The sequence below is a fragment of the Gambusia affinis genome, linkage group LG14, assembly GCF_019740435.1.
Source record: "Gambusia affinis linkage group LG14, SWU_Gaff_1.0, whole genome shotgun sequence".
Taxonomy (NCBI): Eukaryota; Metazoa; Chordata; class Actinopteri; order Cyprinodontiformes; family Poeciliidae; genus Gambusia; species Gambusia affinis.
Genome location: NC_057881.1, coordinates 3,110,923 through 3,131,280, shown reverse-complemented (window position 1 = coordinate 3,131,280; position 20,358 = coordinate 3,110,923). Strand labels below are relative to the sequence as shown.

At 35.0% G+C, this 20,358-nt stretch overlaps 1 protein-coding gene across 1 annotated transcript; it reads right to left on the bottom strand.

Annotated features, from left to right (window-relative positions):
* Nucleotides 1-983: 983 nt before the first annotated feature.
* Nucleotides 984-19,337, bottom strand: LOC122843205 (H-2 class I histocompatibility antigen, Q9 alpha chain-like). The gene is made up of 8 exons (XM_044137804.1): nt 19,185-19,337; nt 14,971-15,231; nt 6,159-6,437; nt 5,656-5,940; nt 3,993-4,088; nt 2,799-2,816; nt 2,583-2,656; nt 984-1,816 (listed from the first exon to the last, which is right to left on the bottom strand). Exons 1-7 carry the CDS (start codon nt 19,240-19,242, stop codon nt 2,610-2,612), a joined length of 1,044 nt encoding a protein of 347 aa, XP_043993739.1. The 5' UTR covers nt 19,243-19,337; the 3' UTR covers nt 984-1,816; nt 2,583-2,609.
* Nucleotides 19,338-20,358: the final 1,021 nt, after the last annotated feature.

The window sequence follows — 20,358 nt, the reverse complement described above, 5'->3', positions numbered from 1 at the left end:
ACAATACTAACGTAACATCTAAAGACACCAGCCTGGAAGTTAAAACTTGGGAACAGATTGGTCTTCCAAATGGACAAAAACCATAAGGTTATATAGTCAAAGTTGATACAAACTGGATTAAAGACAACAAAGTCAATGTCCTGGTGTGGCCATCACAAAGTCCTGATCTCAGTCCTCTGGAGAAGTTAAGGGAAGAGCTGAAAAGGCATGTGTGAGTGAGGCAGCCTCCCATTATGTAGAGGCAGTCTACAAAATGGACTCTGTTCCACCAGTTCTGTCAGGAGCGATGGGCCAGAACTCCAGTAATTGAGGAAAGTTACAAAAAAGAATATTTAAGAAATGTTCTCGCCAAGATTTTTGGCATTAAGAAAATAGAAATAATTTCGGTAATTCTAACTAAGCTAAAGCAAGAAAAGTTTGGTCAGATTTAATGTAAATGAAAAAGTGCATATGTATTTTTATTCAGTATATGTAAATATCTGGTTTCAACTGTAGTTCTGCTGTTATGCTGCCAAACAGGCTTCTTGTGTCCAATTTTACATGATTTACTTTTAACTTTCCATTCTCTCTGGGATATATTTACTCTTCTGAGTAGGTGCTATATCAGGTCAGCCAACCTTTTTAGCTGTGACAATTTCCTGGAGAGTCATCAGCTGAGATAATACTTCCAACAGGTTAACTTTCTTCCACAGATTTTGTACTTGTCGACTTTCAGTATTGAAGCTTATCTCTCTCCAGACAAAGCCATTAACTGAAATTTGGCTGCAATTATGTGCTCTCTTTCATGCTTTAGACTGGTAACTGGCTCAGAGCTAATCTGTTTAGCTGTGTTTTTCTCCTAGGTTACTAAAGGAACTTTTGCCAGTGTTAAATAAATATAGGGGAGTACTCCTACACCAACTCTTCTGTTTCTTTCTTGTCTCTGCTTTGCCTTCACAGCTCTGTGGTGGACGACCATGACAATGTAACACACAAAGACATGATGGATTTGGTGAAAATTTATTTAAAAGCAAACCAAATTTACAGAGATGGATTTAACAGAACACCAATATACTAAACCTAACACAAGAAATTATTTAAACCCCGGATCATGAAGCCTATAAAACAACAAACATATCTTCCTTACACAATATTTTTTTTGGTGCATACATGAGATAGAACTATTTGAATAATTTCTTTTGAGTGGTTTTAATTAAAAGCAAAATAAAAATCAAAAAGACAGACAAAATAAAGAAGGCACACAAACCTAAGCTGAAAATATGCAATTTACCCAAAACCAAAATATTTAAGTGAGAATTATGTGAACACAAACCTGTCTAGAAATTAAATTTAGATGTGTAATCATCACTGTGATGCTAAACTTAACCAAGCTCATATCTGATAGGTAGAATAATGTATTGATAGTTGATTGGATCAGAAAAAGATTAACACATAAAAACACAACATGCTATATTACATTACCTGGCAGAGCAGTCAACATCTCCAGAGGTAAAAATGTCTTTGATTTTGTTAGATTTAAACCCCAATTGTCAGAGTAACTGTGTTTGGATGAATTTGTGAGCTTTGCTTTAAAAGTAATAATTTTTTTTTACTATAAAAAAAAATTATAATAATTTCAACATATTTCCAGATAATAAAAATATCAACATCACTTCCACTTGATTTAACAGCACTTGAACCCGTTAATGTACGGCTGCACAATATTCCTGAATTTCAAAACCGAAGAAATCTGTTCAAATTTCAGATGAATCACAATTTGCCAAAAATAGAGAACGTGGTGCAGTTTCTTGTATAAATTCCGTCTTTACTGATGAACCTTGAAAGACACAAAACAGAGACAAAGAAAATGCTGAAACAAAGAAAGTGCTGAGAAATTCAGAACAAGCTGTCTCTATTCTGTTTCTGTCTTTTGCTTTTGCATTTTTAGGGGATTTGTGAGCTGACTGCTTTGAGTTTTCTGTTGATTGTATTTTCTTTACACTCAAATTAGTTCATTAAAATCCAAATACATCTTTTTATGCATCATGTTAAAGTTTCTTTCTTTGATTAGTTTTATGATCCTCTCAGCCGTTTTAACCAACAAATTTCCAGCTGGGACTGTTTTCTGTTATTTACCCAGCTATAACAGTTTGTTAAGATCTGCAAACTCCCTCTTTTATCTGAGGCATAAGTTTTATAATTACACTACTGAACAGCCTTTCTTTGGAAATCAAAATACAAGTAAATCCTACAGTTTCAATATTGAGGTATTCCATGTTATCCATAAAAGACTTTCTATTAATAGCTATATTAATTGTATTTTTTATGTATGCTTTACAAAGTCTGAATATTCAGTTGATAAAGAAAATAGTTGGGTCATTTTCATGTTTTTCAAAGAGGATGGGTGAATAACCATCCTCCAAAAGCAAATATTTTAGATAAGAGTTCATAAAATGATCACTTAAAAAAAGTTGTATAATAATAAAAGTCTCTTTTAAAATGATCAAACCTTTTTTTCAATCTTCATATATGCCTCCAACTTCTACTAGTTAAATTGTTACATACAGGTTTCATGTTTATTAAAATTGTTTTGTTCAACTCACTTATTTGTCTGGTCTGTTTGAGATTTTTCATGCTTGCAGACGTTGGGTTTCTTCTGGGAGTGGACCGGGCACAGCTGTAACATCAACAAGCATATGAATAAACATTCTGCTGTTAACCAATGTAAAATGTATAGAAATCTCCAGCACAATAAAAGAAATATTTTCCGAAATTACAGCGCTATGGATAAAAACAGATGAAGATGGTGAGTTACTTACGAGAATCTGAACGGTTGGCTGAAATAAAGAAAGAAAGAAGGAACAACTTTAGATCTTGCCTTAATAAAAATTCTGTCAATTTCTACAGATGGCACAAAGTGTCCAGTTTTAGATAAATAAAAACATCCATCAAGTAGTTCCTAATCCTCTGGGCTAAATTTGGTAGCTGTATGGTTTAACAGTGATCAATTTTTGAACATCAAGAAATCATTTTGGCTGACATTGCCTTAAAGCAGGGGTGTCAAAGTCAAATGGACGGAGGGCCAAATAAAAAATTTAGCTACAAGCCGAGGGCCGGACTGATCGAATGTTCATTGAAATTCTTTTAAATGACGCATATAGTGTAGTGCAGCGGACCGGCCCGAGCCTTCGTAAATTTCCTGCGGACCGGGGGTTAAATGCGTGCGTTGAGGATCGAACGGGGAATAGAAGACAAAGTGAGCCTACCAAATTTATTATTCCTCTGACTGTTTCTTGCCAGAAATGTCACAGGATATCATGACTTGAAAGAGTAATATATTATTTTAATATATTCAATTGAAATTATCCATTTTTTTTATCTGCTTAGGAAAAGTTTTATTAATACCAAATAATCTTTGTGCTGCTGACAGTCTTTGTCACAGAAGAGCTGCTGCTGAATGACAGTGCAGTTTTATTTGGAAATTAAGATTCATGCCAGCTAACAGACATTTTTTATTTATAAAAACAAACTGAATTTCATCTTTGATGATATCCAGTAAGCAGCAGCCTGTAGAGCTAATTTACTTCAGATTAAGGTTCATCATTCATTGTTCAAGTACAATACAAGTAATGTACCATCATATTGATCACTTGTGGTTCCGAAATAAACAAAATACTGTTTTTTATGCACACTTTCTTAATTACAACAATATCAGAAATAAAAAGACAAGCTCAAATTCATTCATACTAAATCGAATGAATCTTTCTTGCATTTTCCTAAAATTTTGAGATTTTTAGATGGCCCTAAATCTAAATTTAGACCACTTTTAGAACAGGAAGCCTTGCTTGGTTTAAATCTAGGCGAAATTCCTAGGTCTAAATTATGACTACACGTTGACATGTCATTGTTTAGAGTCAGTATATACAATTAATGTTTAAGCAAGTTTAGTTTTCACTGTGTGAAACTCAACTATCAAAATACAGGAAAGGGATGACAAAATATTTGTTTCTCACCTTTCCTCTTCAGGTAAAAAATGATTCCAATCACAGCAATGAGACCAATGACAACCACAGCAGCAACAACAGAGATGATCACATTGGTTTTATTTGCTGTTGAGAAAACAAATCAAGTTATATTCATGCAAAGTAACAGGTTTCTTCGTATCTTTTATTCTAGTTCACTTAAACAACATGCCAGATTTTAGCTTTGTTCATCTTTTGTTTGTTCTGGTTTCTGTTCTTTAATGCATTTCCTTTCAGTTACTATAATTGTGAGTTGTTAATTTAACAATAATTCACAGCAATTTTAGAAGTTTTATACATTGTAAATGGTAAATGAACTGAACTTATATAGCGCTTTTCCAGTCATTTTGACCACTCAAAGCGCTTTACTCTAGAGTCACATTCACTCATTCGCACTCACAAACACACACCCATACGCAGATCGGTAAGCAATTTGGGGTTAAGTGCCTTGCCCAGAGGCACATCGACATGTGGCAGGAGGAAGCTGGAATTGAACCTGCAACCTTCCGATCACAAGACGACTACTCTACCAAAGAGCCACAGTCGCCCACTGTGGCTGTTCTGTCGATAGTTGCTAATTAAAGTCTAACTTAACATAAAACCTCAATTAATTAAGTGGTATCGTGGAAAAAATACTATTTCCAAGCACTGTTCAGGTGAAATTGCTCAGTCAGGTTTATTCATATATTGTGCACAATACAGAGAGCTTGTAGGACAATCAGTAATGAAGCAGGTCTGGATGAAAAGCTCGCTAAGCTCTGCCAGGCAGAGACAACACATGAGTTTTATACCAAAGATAAAGGATTAACAAGGGGAGAGATAGTCTGGTTCTGACGCAGCTGTGGAAAACAACTTCCAACCTTCTACATGAAACCCAAATAGTTCTTTTGGTGAGAGTTCATAAACTTTTCATATGACATGACTAGCAGATCTAACCTTATTGTAATTTTTCCATGACAGTAGAAAGTTTAGTTGAAGCTGGTCTTAATAAAAAGAAGCACAAATAACAGGTAAAAGTGTAAATAATAATCCCAAGGAAAAAAATGTTACTATTTCTAAGCACTCAAACTGAATGTAAATCTACAAACACAAACAAGGCAGACAGACCTTTGTCTAACATATATTTATTATGAAAACTACTTTCTTCCTTCCTTCTGTGTTACCATTATTAGTAGGCTATCATTGTCATTAATCTGCCATTATTATCATCATTAGTTCTTTCAATTTTATTGGTTAGTTATATAACTCAGATTATGAAGTATATAATATGGTGTACATTGGTAAGGAGTTGGTAATTATTCTGACACTGTATGGCCGGTTTGTCATCATTACTCTTCTATTATTATTATGGGTCAGTAAATTTTCTTGTCCTATTATAAGAATCAGAAATCATTTTGTTTTATGTAATATAACTTAATTACAGGTCCTTTAACAGTTTATTAAACAGGCATATAAAAATCATAACATGCTTTTGATGACAAATTAATGATAGTTATTGAGTCAGCTTGGTAAGTGGTATATTTCATTAAGTGAAATATAGGATAAAATAACTGTTCACTTCTTCTGACTTGTACTGATTACTTGTTTCTAAACACGTTTGTAATCAGCATATACTTACATATAGATAAATGTGGCATTTTAAAGAATTACTTACATTCATTCTCCAGTCTATTGATGATGTCTTCCTTGACTCCAGAGAGCTGAAACACACATTCATACTTGGTGTGGTCTTCAGTCGGAACAGATGACAGATCGATGTTAACGCTCATCTGGAAGGTCCCATCATTGTTGGGGAGGATCTCTCCTTTAATCACTCCATCATGAATCTCTTCTCCATCTTTCCTCCAGAACATTTCAGCTCTGTTGGGGTAAAAACCTGAAGCGAAGCAACTGACTGGAGAGGAGGACGATTTCTGAAGGACAGACACTGAGGGGAGCTCTGGAGGTAAAAACACACAAAGTCTTTATAATGACTCATATCTAATGAAAAGTGACTTTCTTTAAATGTGTCAAGCTGGAGAAAAGCCTCAGACTTGAGTCATACACACAAAATGTAGTGAATAAACTAGTACATAAATGAATGTAATAAAATTGCCTTTGGGTAATTTTAGTAAAACATGGTATTTAATTAATCAGATAATACAAACAGAACCACACCTGTTCTCATCAGAGAGCTTCTCCCATAGTCTACATATTTCTTCAGCCACTCAGGACAAATCTGGTTGAGGTAATTCTTTCTGTACTCCAGCCCAGCTTTGTTACTGTTCCATTTGTTTTTAGTAATTTCAGCCTGTTGTTTTGGAGCAATAAATGTGTTTGTGCCAACATTCAATACAAGCCAGTCTTCGCCATCGTAGCCATACTGATAATAGCCAGTAACCTGTTGAGTCTCATCATCCCACTCACAGCCGTACATGAACTGGACAATGTGAACACCTTTAAGAAAGAAAAAGATATTAGAACTAAATGGAGAGTAGGCTTATTACTCTCCATTTAGTAATAAATGGAGAGTAAGAGTTTGCATTAATTAACACCAAACAACAGTGATCCATACATTACAGAGATCTAAGAGAGAAACAGAAACTGTTGAGAAAAAGAAAAAAAATATTTATTATGACCAGAGAGCATCTTTATATTCAGCTTCACTGTCTGCAGTTTATCAAAACTGATTAAGGTAGTGAAACTACATTTACAAAGGCATTGTGGACTTTTTAATGGGTTAATGTCAATTTATTCAGTTTTACAAAAAGAGCACAACAAATTAACATGCCTGGTAATGTTTTGATGTGAGAAGTTACAGACCAAAATAAGGTTTCTGTTCAGAACCATTTACTGAAGGAAACCAGAACACAAACTGGGAACAAACTCAAACTCCACCAGTAACTCAATCTGGGCCGACTGGTGTGTGGAGAGGAGAACCAGCTGGTCCAGTTCCTCTCCCAGTCTGGATCAGGTGAGTCCAGCAGCAGAACCTCAGTCTGTGGAGTGAGGAGAACCTGAGAGGAACCAGAGAGGCTGACAGGATAGAACCACTGATCTGATCGGTTCTGTTGGGACCCAGTTCTTCCTTTTTCCTCCCTTGTTTATCATTCATATCTCTGTGGATGGAGACGCTACATGCCAAGAACTACCACTGAGTTTTTATTCAGGAAAGATTTAAACAATCCTAAACTGTTTAAAAGATTACAAATCTTGGAGTATTTTACTGTTTCCAGTTTTTCTGAGTTTAAATTAAATGAATGAAACATCTAACTTCCTCTGATGTTTCTCTTCTTTCTCTCTGCAGATCAAATCTCTCTCTCTTTCTCTTTCTCTCTCTCTCGAGTGCGCATGTATGAGCGTCTGCTGCAAGTGTGGAGTGGAAGGAGAACGAGTGCGAGGTTTTCTAAAGGTTTAAACTTCACTTTTCAATGTGATGTTTCTTTTGTTTTGCACTTTAATAAATTCTGTTTTCACTGGTGTTTCAGTAAGTTTTTTCCCGGCAGCACCAAGTTTTTTAGTTCGGTGCGAGGGCCGGGAAAAGTTACTGTGCTGCAGGCTTTAGGAGCCTTTCACGTCCACATGGTATTAAAATACCAGTTGGCGTAGATTTTTGGGTAGAGGAGTGTTTGGATGTTGGGGAACTTGTTGGGTGTGAAAGTGTGAAGGCAGCAGATGAACAATGCAGTGGTTCTGTTTTGGACTTGATTGACAAGATGAACAGTTGAGAGGGGAATTGTTTTGAGAAGTATGAAAACTACTGTTTTCCCTTTAATGAACCCTGATAAAAAGATCATCCTGTCTAATTTGCCACCTTTCATCAGCGATGATGTGTTGCTGATGGTCGTGTCGACGATGAAAATGCTCCCGTCGGGTTGCAAATCATCAAAGTTGAAACACGTTGTTTCTTTTAGAAGACAAATGTTTATGATTATTAAAAATGATATTGAGGAACTGAGCATAGTGATGAAATTTAAAGTTGACGGTTTTGATTACACTATTTGTTGCGACAACGGAAACTATGAGGTGTTTTGGATGCAACCAGGAGGGACATTCAGTTGGTAATTGTCCTGAAAATATTCAAAAAGAGACTGTTCAGGTTAACGAGGATCCAGATCCAGAGACGTCAGCGGATACTGTGAATGGATCTACATACTGAGGAGGGAGACTGGGTGGCTGCTGCTAAGGAAGGAGATCAATAAATTAATGTTGAGGAAGGAGTTTCAACAGGAGAGCAAAAACAGTTCGATGTTTCAGAATGTAACAATGACGATGTTAAAACTTCTGTTAAAGGGAGTAAAGAGAGTCAAACGACGACACAAGAAGGATTACAAGAAGAAATGGATGTTGATGACTTGGTTCATAGTGGAGGAAATTTGATCAGGGATGATGAAAGTGTTTTTAAAATACCAAAGACTAAAAGAAAATGTAAAGAGTCTAAAGGGATAAAACCTAAAAAGACTCAGTTAAAAGAAAAGGGTGAGAAATAAAGTGATTCAGAGGTTTTATCTGATTCTGACAGCGATAGAGAAACTTCTGATTCCTCCGTTCCTGATGGTCGGAGTATTAATGGTTACAGTCTGGAACAAATCAGAAAGTTTTTGGAAGTGACAAAAGGAAAACAGGATGTGGTCGTAGACGATTTTTTTCCCAAATAGAAAATTGTTTGTAGACTCAGTTAAATGGTTAATGAGACAAAGGACATCTGATGGGTTAAAGGACACTGAAGTTTATAGACTTCAAAAACTGGTGCAAAAAGTCAGAGCTTGAATTAAGTGAGTCACATGAAAGTTAAAAACAGCTGATGAAACGCTGTACTTTCTTCTTTGGATCTTTTTTTGTGTGATTATGAGAAGTTTTAAAATCTCATCTTTGAACATAAACGGTGCAAGAGATGTAAAAAAAAAAGGGCTGTGTTTTTTTAACTTTTAAATCTAAAGGTATTGACAGGCTTTGCTCCAGAAACTCACAGTGACGTTGATAATGAGGTTGATTGGAAAAAAGAACGGGATGGAAATCATAAAACTTCACCAAGTGCAGGAGTTGCTTTTCTTTTCTCAAGAAATTTTCTTCCAGTTTCTATTGAAATTGAAAATGTTACATCTGGAAGATTGTTAAAGGTTACTGTTAAGTATGAAAATATAAAGTTTATTTTACTGAATGTATATGCTCCTGTGAATTCAGGTGAACGTTGTGTTTTCTTAGAAAAGTTAGCAGATACACTTTTAAATTGTGTGTCAGCAGATTATTTAATTTTAGGAGGGATTTTAATTGTACAATAGATGATTTAGATAGAAATCATTTGGAGCCACATTTACATTCAAGGAAAATTTTGAAATGTATTATTGAAACTTGTGATTTAGCTGATGTGTGGCGTCTTAAAAATGGAAATATAAGGCAATATTCCTGGGCTCATTGTAAAGAGAATTATGTTACTTTGGCAAGATTAGATAAGTTTTATTGTTTTGGGCATCATTTACAAATATTTAGATCAGGCACTTTGTGTCCAGTGGGCTTTTCTGATCATTGTATGGTCATGGGAAATGTATTTATAAATAATTTAAGACCTAAAAGTGCATATTGGCATTTCAATACTGTCTTGTTAAATGATGGTTGTTTTAAAAAAGGATTTTCTTTTTTTTGAAAACAATGGAGACTTTTAAAATGTCAGTTTGCATCTGTGCAGCAGTGGTGGGATATTGGTAAAATTAAAATTCAGCAGTTTTGTAATCAATACACATACAATGTTACAAGAGAAATGGTAAAATCTATTGAAGAATTAGAGACTGAAATTGTGGATCTCCAGAGTTTTTGCGAGTCGACAGAAAATCGAGGCCAAATTCAGACGATCAAACGGAAAAAAGCTGCTCTGACTGACCTGCTGGGGCTCAGAGCGCAGGGAGCTCTGGTACGTTCACGTTTCAAAATGTTTCTGACATGGATGCTCCCTCAAAATTCTTCTTCAGTTTGGAAAAGAAAAATGGACAGAATCGTCTCATTCACTGCCTTCGTTCTGAAGAGGGAAAAGAGTTGACAGATCCCACTGAACTGCGGAAAAGAGCTGTGGACTTTTTCCAACGTTGTATGCCAGTGAGTTTAGAGAAGACTCTGTGATGACGGAAGAGTTTCTTAATGAATTACCAAAGGTGTCGGATCAAGACAATGTCAGTTTGGAGCATGCTCCAACGTTGAAAGAACTGCAGGAGGCGCTGCTGAGCATGGAAAATGGCAAAGCTCCAGGAATGGATGGCCTGCCTGTGGAGTTTTATAAATGGTGTTGGCTGAAGATCTGCTGGAAATCCTTAATAACAGCGTGACAAGAGGAATGTTACCTCTTAGTGTCGAAGAGCCGTTCTCACTCTTATCCCTAAGAAGGGTGAACTTTATGAAATAAGGAACTGGAGACCCGTTAGTCTGTTGTTCACTGACTACAAGATTTTCTCAAAAGTTCTGGCATCCAGATTGGGAAGAGTGATTGATCAAGTTATAAATGTTGATCAGTCTTATTGCATCCCTGGCAGATCAATAAGAGATAACATAACATTAATTTGAGATTATTTGGACGTCTCTAATTTATTGGGTTTAAACTTTGGTCTGATTTCTATTGACCAAGAAAAGGCATTTGATGGAGTGGAGCACCAATATTTATGGAATAGTTTAAAAGCTTTTGGTTTCTCCTCTGGGTTCGTTGCCATGATAAAAACCCTTTATTGTGACATTGAAGGTGTATTGAAAGTCAATGGTGGTTTAAGTCACTTTTTAATGTAAAGAGAGGAATTCGCCAAGGTTGTGCAATGTCAGGAAATTTGTGGTCAGGAATGTTGTTGTCAGGAAATTTGTTGTCAGGAATGTTGTTGTCAGGAATGTTGTTGTCAGGAATGTTGTTGTCAGGAATGTTGTTGTCAGGAATGTTGTTGTCAGGAATGTTGTATTCTTTGAGTATTGAATCTTTATTATGTCAAATTAGAAAAAGGTTACAGGGTGTAAAATTAAGTGAAGTTTCTTTACCTTTTCAACTTTCTGCATATGTGGATGATATTATTGTGGCAATAACAAAAGAGTCTGATGTTTTTACTTTAATTAAAATTATTGAATGTTTTGGTAAAATTTCTTCATCCAAAGTTAATTGAAGCAAAAGTAAAGCTTTGTCAGAAGGTAAGTGGACAAAGCAAAAACCAAAATTACCTGATGAATTAATGTGGTCAAAAAATGGATTTAAATATTTGGGTGTTTATTTGGGGGATCAAGTAGAGGTCATGAAAAATTGGGAAGGTTTAATTGAACTGGTGGAGGGTAGATTAAAGAAACGGCTTTTGCCACGCTGTTCTTACAGAGGCCGAACACTAATTATTAATAATTTGGTTGCTTCAACTTTGTGGCATCGCTTATCTGTTCTGGAACCTCCACAAGGTCTTTTGGTAAAATTACAGACTATTATTTTAAATTTCTTTTGGGACAGATTACATTGGGTCCCTCAGAGTGTTTTGTTTTTACCAAAGGAAGAAGGAGGGCGAGGGTTGATTCATTTAGAAAGTAGGAAAGCAGCTTTCAGATTACAGTTTTTACAGAGTTTTTTGTATGGTGATCAAAATGTTTTGTGGAGACAAATTACAGAATGTTTTTTTTTTTTTTTTTAAAAGTTGGCAATTTAGGTTTTGGTAAAACTTTGTTTATTGTTGACCTTTCAAAATTTAATGTGACGTGTTTGTCATCTTTTTATGTTAGTGTGTTAAAATCTTGGAGCCTCATGGAAACGAAGAGAGTTGGAACATCTACATCTTTAAACTGGTTCTTACTGGAACCTGTTCTTATGGGATCTCGTTTGGGTTCAGTTTGGGACAACATGGCTCTGATTTCTGAACTGTTGGTGCAAAAGGGAGTTTTTACGCTGAAACATCTGCTGTAACTCGTTGGATCTGAAATGGATGATGTTGTTCCTTTGGCTCGATGATTAGAGATCCACTCTTTAAGAACTGTAGGCGTTATGTTGGCAGCGTTTAAACGAATGTTGTCATAAGATGAAAATGGACTCATAAAGGGACGGTTTGATTTAACACCTGATAAAACAAATCCCTTCTTTAAGCTGTTTTAAGATACAAATGAAAAACCTTGAATGCCCTGGAATTTTTTAGAGGAAGGAAAAAATGAATGGACACTTTTGGATTCTGTGAATGGAAAGATAATTTATATGAAATGTGTTAAAGCTTTGAACAAAGTAAAGTTAAAAGATAAAACAGAAACTCTTTGGAGAGATTATTTTAAAGTTGGTTTTGAGATGAAACCTGTATGGGGATTAATTTATGAGCCTCCATTGACTAAAAATGTTGGTGATTTACAACGGAGAATTTTGCATGGGATTATTGTGGTTAATGCTTTTATTTCTATTATTAATCCTGTTTCAGATAAATGTCCCTTTTGTTTATTAACAGAAACTATTTTTCATTGTTTTGTACAATGTTTTAGAATAATGGATTTATTTTCATTACTAGGAGATATTTGGAAATTATTAGGTAAAAGTTTTACAGAACAGTTTTATATTTTTAGGTTTTTATGGCAAAAGAAAGAAGAAAATTGGACGGTTGTTAAATTTTTTTTCTTGGTCAAGCAAAGCTTGCAACATATTTGAGTAGAAAATTTAAAATTAACAATGAACAGAATATTGATTGTGTAAAACTTTTTAAGAGTTTGGTTGGAGCAAGAGTGATGTTAGAATATAAATATTATTTAAAAATGGACGAACTGAATATTTTTCAGAATATTTGGGATTATGAAGGTGTTTTATTTACTCTACATGATTCTGAACTTTCATTTATGAATGTGTTAATCTGATGTTGTGTTGAATGTTTCTATGTATCACCACTGAGTGAATAAATGAGTTTTTAAAAATCAAATCTCTCTCTCTCCATCTCTCTCTTTCTCTCTCTCTCTGTGTTTCTCCTCCTTCAGTTTGGTTCTGTCTGCTCTGAGGTTCTGGAGAGACTCCACCCATGGAAACAAACACACCTGCCCACAGAACTCCTCACTCCGACCAGAACCACTGACCCAGCGGCTCCTTCTCTAGAAAGCAGCTCAATCAGAACCAGCTGATGAACATGAAGGTTTTCCTGCTGATCAGAGGAAACCTGATCAGATAAAACCTGTTAGTGATCAATCTGACAGTCTGAGCTGCTTCAAGCTGCCGTCAGTCTGGATAATCCGACCCGGTTTTACTTTTTATTTATGAACCAAACAAACTGGGTTCTGTTCAGTACGGTTCTGCTCGGTCCGATTGGGACGGTTTTACTGGTGTTCTGTCTGTTAACTGGTTTAAACTGGTTTCCTCTGAGAACACACAGCTGATGGTGCAGCGTCTCCATCCTGCTGGGCTCAGCTCGGTCCAGAACCCGGTTCTGATGGAGCGGTCTCCTGCGGGCGGGGCGGTTCTGTTAAAGTTCTGGTGGGAAAGTGTTCCTGATCTCTGCTGGTTGATGTGAGGTGATCAGAACCGCTGAGGCAGAACTCTGCAGCGGTTCTGATCCCAGGGCGTCTTCAGCTGAGGGAGGTTCTGTTCTCCAAGACTCCGGATCTGCTGACCCGGATCAGACCCGGTTCTTCCTCCAGCATCACAACAACTAAAGCTCCTCAGAACCTTCCTCGGGTCAGAACCGTCCTCTTCCTCTGAGGCTTTTCTAGAAGTTTCCTCTGAAGCCAAGTTCAGCTGCAGGTTGGATCTCTGCAGGAACGTCGGCTCAGAAACAGGTGGGGGTCACTCTAACGCTCCGGCTACATGAATCTCCTCTCTGGTTGGTTCTGGAGGATCATCTCTGCTGCTTTATGGACAAAACATCCCAGAATAACCTTCACTGTTAAACATCCTGCAGCTCTGGTACCAGCAGAACCAGAACCAAACTGGGAACTAACACTAATACCAGTAACTCAGTCTGGGCCGACTGGTGTGTGGAGAGGAGAACCAGCTGGTCCAGTTCCTCTCCCAGTCTGGATCAGGATGAGTCCAGCAGCAGAACCTCAGTCTGTGGAGTGAGAAGAACCTGAGAGGAACCAGAACCTGATCTGATCGGTTCTGGTTCTGTTTGGACCCAGTTCTTCCTTTTTTAGGATTCCTTCCCTGTTTCTCATTACTGTTACTGTACATGGAGGCGTTTTGAGGTCTTCAAAAAAAAACTTCCTCTGAAATTTTATTCAGTAAAGATTTAAACAATCCAAAACTAAAATCTAAAATCTTAGAAAACTTAGAATATTTTTCACTACTTACAGTATTTCATCAGTTTAAATTAAATGAATGAAACATCAAACTTCCTCTGATGTTTACGAAGCTGACAGGACAGAACCACTGATCTGATCGGTTCTGGTTCTGTTTGGACCCAGATTCTCTTTCCTCTGGGTTTCTTTCTTGTTTCTATTCATATTGGTGTGAGTGGAGACGCTTCAGGAAAAACTACCTTAGATTTTTTATCCAGTAAATATTTAAACAATCCAAAACCGTCTAAAATCTGAAAATCTTGGGAGATTTTTACTGTTTTAATCAGAGTTTACATTAAATGAAAGAAACATAAAATTTTCTCTGAAGTTTCTCTTTTTTTCTTTATTTTATTTTTTTTTCTAGCAGTTGATCTGTTATTTTTTTTCTATTTATAGTATTTCATCAGTTTAAATTAAATGAATGAAACATCAAACTTCCTCTGATGTTTCTCTTCTTTCTCTCTGCGTTTAATCAGTGTAATTTAATTGAGCTAATAACTCTCATTCAATATTTTATTAGTGAATTAATAATTAGAACATTTAGAGACAAATAAGATTTAAACAAAATCATCCTATTTTGTATAAATCTATTTAGGGCCTTTTAATAGCTTCAAAAGTAATTGTTAAAATAATTTAATAATGATAATGTTTAAATGCTTTAAAAAGTTTTTAAGTAGAGGTAGAGAAAGAGAGAGAGATAAAAGTTTAATGCTTATTGCTATAAACTTTAGTAACATTGTGCATAACTCACCTCCAGTCTGGTTGAAGCGCTCCTTAGCAATACCAATGTTGGCTTTGAAGGACTGCTCATCACCAAGGGAGGCCTCAGTCTGTTGCTGCCAGTACTCAGGACCTTCACTCTTTGCCATCCAGTCCTGCTTGGGAATCTCCTTTTTAATGACACTGTCATAGTAGGAGAATTGCTGATCATCCACCATCCCAACAGTCACAAACTCTGGGAAGTTTTTTATTCCAGAAGAGGCCGTGTAGAAGTATTTCAGTGAGTGAGTAACTGTGGCAAAAGGAAAGGTCATTATTCATTCCTACATTTAGCAATCCTATTTACACAAACAAAATGCACAGGATTAAGTAGAATCTTACATTTTAATACATTGTTATGACTATATTTATGTAATTTAGAAATATTATCTCCTTACTAAATATATCTACATTCAACAATCAACACCACATCTCTTTCTAATTTTTTGAAATGAAGTGAATTGCAGAAGCCATAGAGAACACCTTTTCTCTACAAGTCCAGAAATATTCAGTTTTCCTTTTTGTATGATTCATATCATTAATAAATTATAATACTTCCAGCCATTAGTGAAATTAGTGAAAGTCATTCATTTAAATACCAATAAAGTAGTTTGATCAGTATAGCCCTAAAAATCTTTTTTTTTTTACTGATAGGATTATTGATAGAAATAACTACTTAAAATTTGCAACTTTCTTTCAGACATTTCCTACTTGTTTGCAACTAACAAGCAGGAAATGTCACAAATCTGCACCCTGCGTCAAGCAGCCTATGTTTTAAATATTTAAAATTTAACACATTAAGAAAAGAAAAAAGGTCAAAGACAAGATGTTTCTTACCAGAAAACCATAAAGAAAAAGAGAAAAGTTTAAGTTTGTAAAATTATTATTAAAGTTTGTTGTTTGATATTATGTTTTAAAAAAAAGTAAAACTCTATTACAAAAACATTTGAGGACATTTTTTTTTAGCAATTTTTAATACCTAAAATATTTAAGAAACACACACTAAATTTTTTAGTTCAAAGAAACAAATAAAATCAAATATATCTTATTTTCATAAGTTATAAGCATACGTCCAATTCTGTAAAAAAAAAAAGCTCATTAGACTCTTGTAAGGGATGTTTATTCTCTACATTCGCTTATTCTCTAAATTCGTCAGAGAGTGCAAAGTTAATAATTCTGTGCACATTATTTTAATTTCCTGAACAACAAGAATGCAGGATATTACAACAATCCAGTTTTACAATCACCGGTGTGTGAATGGAAATAACTGATTTCATGTAAAGTGTCTTTGAGTGTCCAAATACATTGTTCTATAAAACTAATGTAATTTCATTTTGTTACAATAACTTGTTTAAATAACTCAATTTCAGCATCTCACTGCAACTCTGAATGTTCTTCATATTTATGGCCTTTGTCTGAAAAGTTAACCTATGAAAGAGAAGATACTGTAAAAAAACAATTTCAGACTGAGATTGAAGAGGGATAGAAATATAGTAGTGTATAATTTTACAAACTCCTTTTCTCAGGAAAAGGAGTTTCCTTACATTTGCTTATAGATGAAGCAAATGTAATACATGGAACTGTATTTTTTTAAATAATGTGAGTGTGTTTTCATCAATTTATATTAATAGACTGTCTTCTTTTGACAAACAATGAGAGGTTCAGCATCCTCATTGCAAACTAATGTGTCACCTGGTTGAAGTACAGGGTCAATATTGAGTGAAATATTTTCATTTTATAATTCTGTTTTGCTCTAAATGATGCTTTAATAAATAGCAACTTTGTGTTTTCTGCACACTGTGAGACCATGTTTGACTTGTGTTTTTGGACACAATCGCACTGACAACCAAAGCTTTTCCCTCAATTTAACCCATTCAAAAAAAATAACTGTTTTCTCAAGGCACGTTCCTGTCTGAGAGCAGATAAAATATGCGTAAAGAACAGCGCCTCCTAGAGTGATGTTAAATAGAGGTCAGTCTGTGTGCCTGTCTGTAAGCCAGGTAAGGTCATTTTATTTATATAGCATATTTTCAGCAAAGCAAATCTAAATACTTTCTGTGTCAAGGAGACAGATTGTGTGTTTTCATCTATATTTGTGAAACAAAATTAGTCTTTGTAGGTTTTTGGCCACAAAATGAATAAATAAATAAATAAATAAATAAATAAATAAATAAATAAATAAATAAATAAATAAATAAATAAATAAATAAATAAATAAATAAATAAATAAATAAAATAACTGCTCAATTTCTTTTTTTTTTATATATCTAGTTTTTGATAAGAAAATCAAGTTACTAAAATACACCTCAACCTTGTAAGCCTGAGATTTGATGGCTTTTATGTGTTAAACACCCTTTTTTCCACCTAATGTGAAAACACACACACACACAAAAAAAAACGGTTAACTCACCGTTTTCTGTGAGGTGAATTTCAATGAATATTATACTCAAGAAAAGGAAGATCCTCATCATGTTTGTATCTACACTACTTAATGCTTGAAAATGAATTAAATTTTTAAATCTACTCCAGCTACAGAGTTTTGTTCTGTACCTCTACCACCACGAATGCCCAACTGAGAAATGTCTGTGCGGTTTCAAACTTTACCTTCATCTCAGCCAATAGCAATTTAGTGAGAGCGAAACGTCACTTAAATCTGCATGGAATTTGTTCATGAACGTAGTGAACGAAACTGAAAGTAAACTTTAAGTTTTACAGAAGAACAGCAAAACCCTTACATTTTTCTTTGTATTTTTTTAAGATAACTAACAATGGACTGGTAAGTTGGAAAAGTAGATTATAGCCTATTATGTTACATTGGCTTGGATTTTTTAATCAGAAACCAAAGTAAAAAAAAAACAGTTTTGGATATAAATTTATATAAAAAATATGAAGTCCAAATACAAGCTAATTTTTGTTTTGTGACCAACAACAGATGAGGAAAATTAAAATTTGATTTCATGTTTGTGTTGTTATCAACATATAAAAGATAAATTAGAGAATCAAAGAGTATATATTGCCTGGAGAGGCCCCTGCTGGGATCTTTATAGACTGTGATGCTAGGAGTCACTGCTTCTCTGTTTCCTCTCCACTGAATGTATCAGGGGAATAGTGGACATCTTGCTTAAATAGGGTAAAGATGTGTAGACAAAACAGTCTTGCAAATCTGTTTTTTTAAGAAGCAAACATAATTTTCTCACACAATTTTGACATTACTCTGCCAGCAGATAATGCATCAGTTTATTGCAAAACTGTTAAATGTGAAGAACATTTGAGTCAAAAAGTCAAAGTAGGTTGCTGGTATGCCAACGTATTTCTTGTATCCTATTTCTGCCTATACATAATGTTAGTATGCTGTTATGCATGTTATTGTGTGTTATTGTAAATACTATTGTACAATACCCACTACTCGCATGAAATAGGCTACAGATGATTGTATGTTCTGGTGGCTTGTATTTAGTTTGATGAAAACCATCAGAATATGCACAGTCCAGTTCCAATATTAAGAGCACAAACAGTTAGGTCAATCTTATATGGTTACAAAACAATTGCTTTATTGGGAAAATACTACATTTTGTAAAGATTAACATTATATTCACACTTGACAGGCACCTACATATTTTTAAAGCTAAGTCACAACCACACATTCAGTCTTCTACTACATGAACAGCTCTTTTTAGCGGCAGTTAAATATATATATATATAAATATATTTATTTATTGTACTCTTGCATTGAACGCTTGAGAGGGAAACATAAGACTCTGTGGGCAGGGCCACACACTGGCCAATGGAAATTCCGGAAATAATATTCTGATCTGTTTCTAGGTAGATTTCACAGCTAGACGTTTCTACTAGATAAGAACAAAACGTCAGGCTGAGGAGAAATACACAGAGACTGTCTTTCGGATTTATGTCAATACAAAGACGTACAAAATTAGGACAAGGTAATAAATAGTAAGTTAACTACATCTCTGGTTTGAGTTTCTATCTAAAATGTACAAAAGGGTGAAGCTCAACAGGCCGCAGTATAAAAAGCTTTATGAAAAGCAGTATAAAAAGCGTGACTGGCCAAATTTGAAAGAAGTATTTTTAACAACAAATTCTACTAATAAATAGATCAGTGGAAAAACCCAAGACTTTTTGCAGTCCAATAAATAGCTATTTTCTAGGCCTTTTCAAAAGATTTATAAAATATTTTAGATAACTCACCTGACGCCACATCCTGTAGGCCAACCAGCAGGACCACGAAAATGACAATCTTCATCATGAAGTCACACGGACTGTCACGAAACAGCTCCGTTCCTTAGCAGAAATGTAAGGTTATGCCGTCTACTATTCTAGACTCGGGGCTCAAATACTGTCTAAATACGTAACTGGTCGGCAACAACCGCCATATTGACCAATGAGAATTTAGGATTAACGTCTACGTCACCTAAATCTCAGTAAAAATGAATGAGTATGGATAAAATTGAAACTGAAAGTAAAGGATTGTTTAAAGTGAATAGAAGTTGAAGTAAAACAACTTATTTTTATTGATGGCGATGTTTCTCCAGTAGTTGGTTTCATAAGTATTTTACGCCATAAATTACAGGCAGCAAACAAAAACGCACCAAGATATCAATGAGTTACTCATCCAGGAGATTAAGTCTACCCATATAATCAAAACGCTCCTCAGCTAAAATAGATTTGTGTGCAGTAAAAAACTTACCTTAAAAAAAAAATCATTGTGGTTATACTTTTACTTCCGACTTTTGCATTTTTTTTATTTGTTCATTTTATTTGTCAACTGGAAAATAAACAAAATTATGTTTTGGGGTTTTTGGGTTTTTTTGTTAGTTTTTTTTTTGGGGGGGGGAGGGGGAGGGGGGGGGATCTGTGGGGAACAAGTGAGTCAAATAAATTTATAACTGTAAAAAAAACTGTAGACTGATCTGTTTATTTAAAACAATGTGTTTCATGTCCAGGATGCATGCTTGTCACTGTCATAGGGGATGTGACAGCTCCCTCTGCAGGTATATACTGTATTGTTTTCTTTATTTTTTTTTCCACGAGTTATACTCAACACTGAAACTGATCTTAATCAGTTTCAATATGAGATAATTGAATGCTCTTGGATTTTGGTTTGCTCTTAAGTCTGTGCTTGGCCTTCATTGGGGAAGATGGTGAGAGTCCTTCCATGGAAGAGTGCAGCATCCAAAAGAACATTAAAACACTTTTTAATATAAGTTGTTGCTTCAACATGATCACAGCACTGCCAAAACATATATACAAAAATCCCCAATAAAACATAAAATATTTGAATTGAGAAAAAACGCTACTTACTTAACCTTTAAGTAAGTAAACCTTTACTTAAAGTAGCGTTTCTTCTTTTATTCTTTTTAAA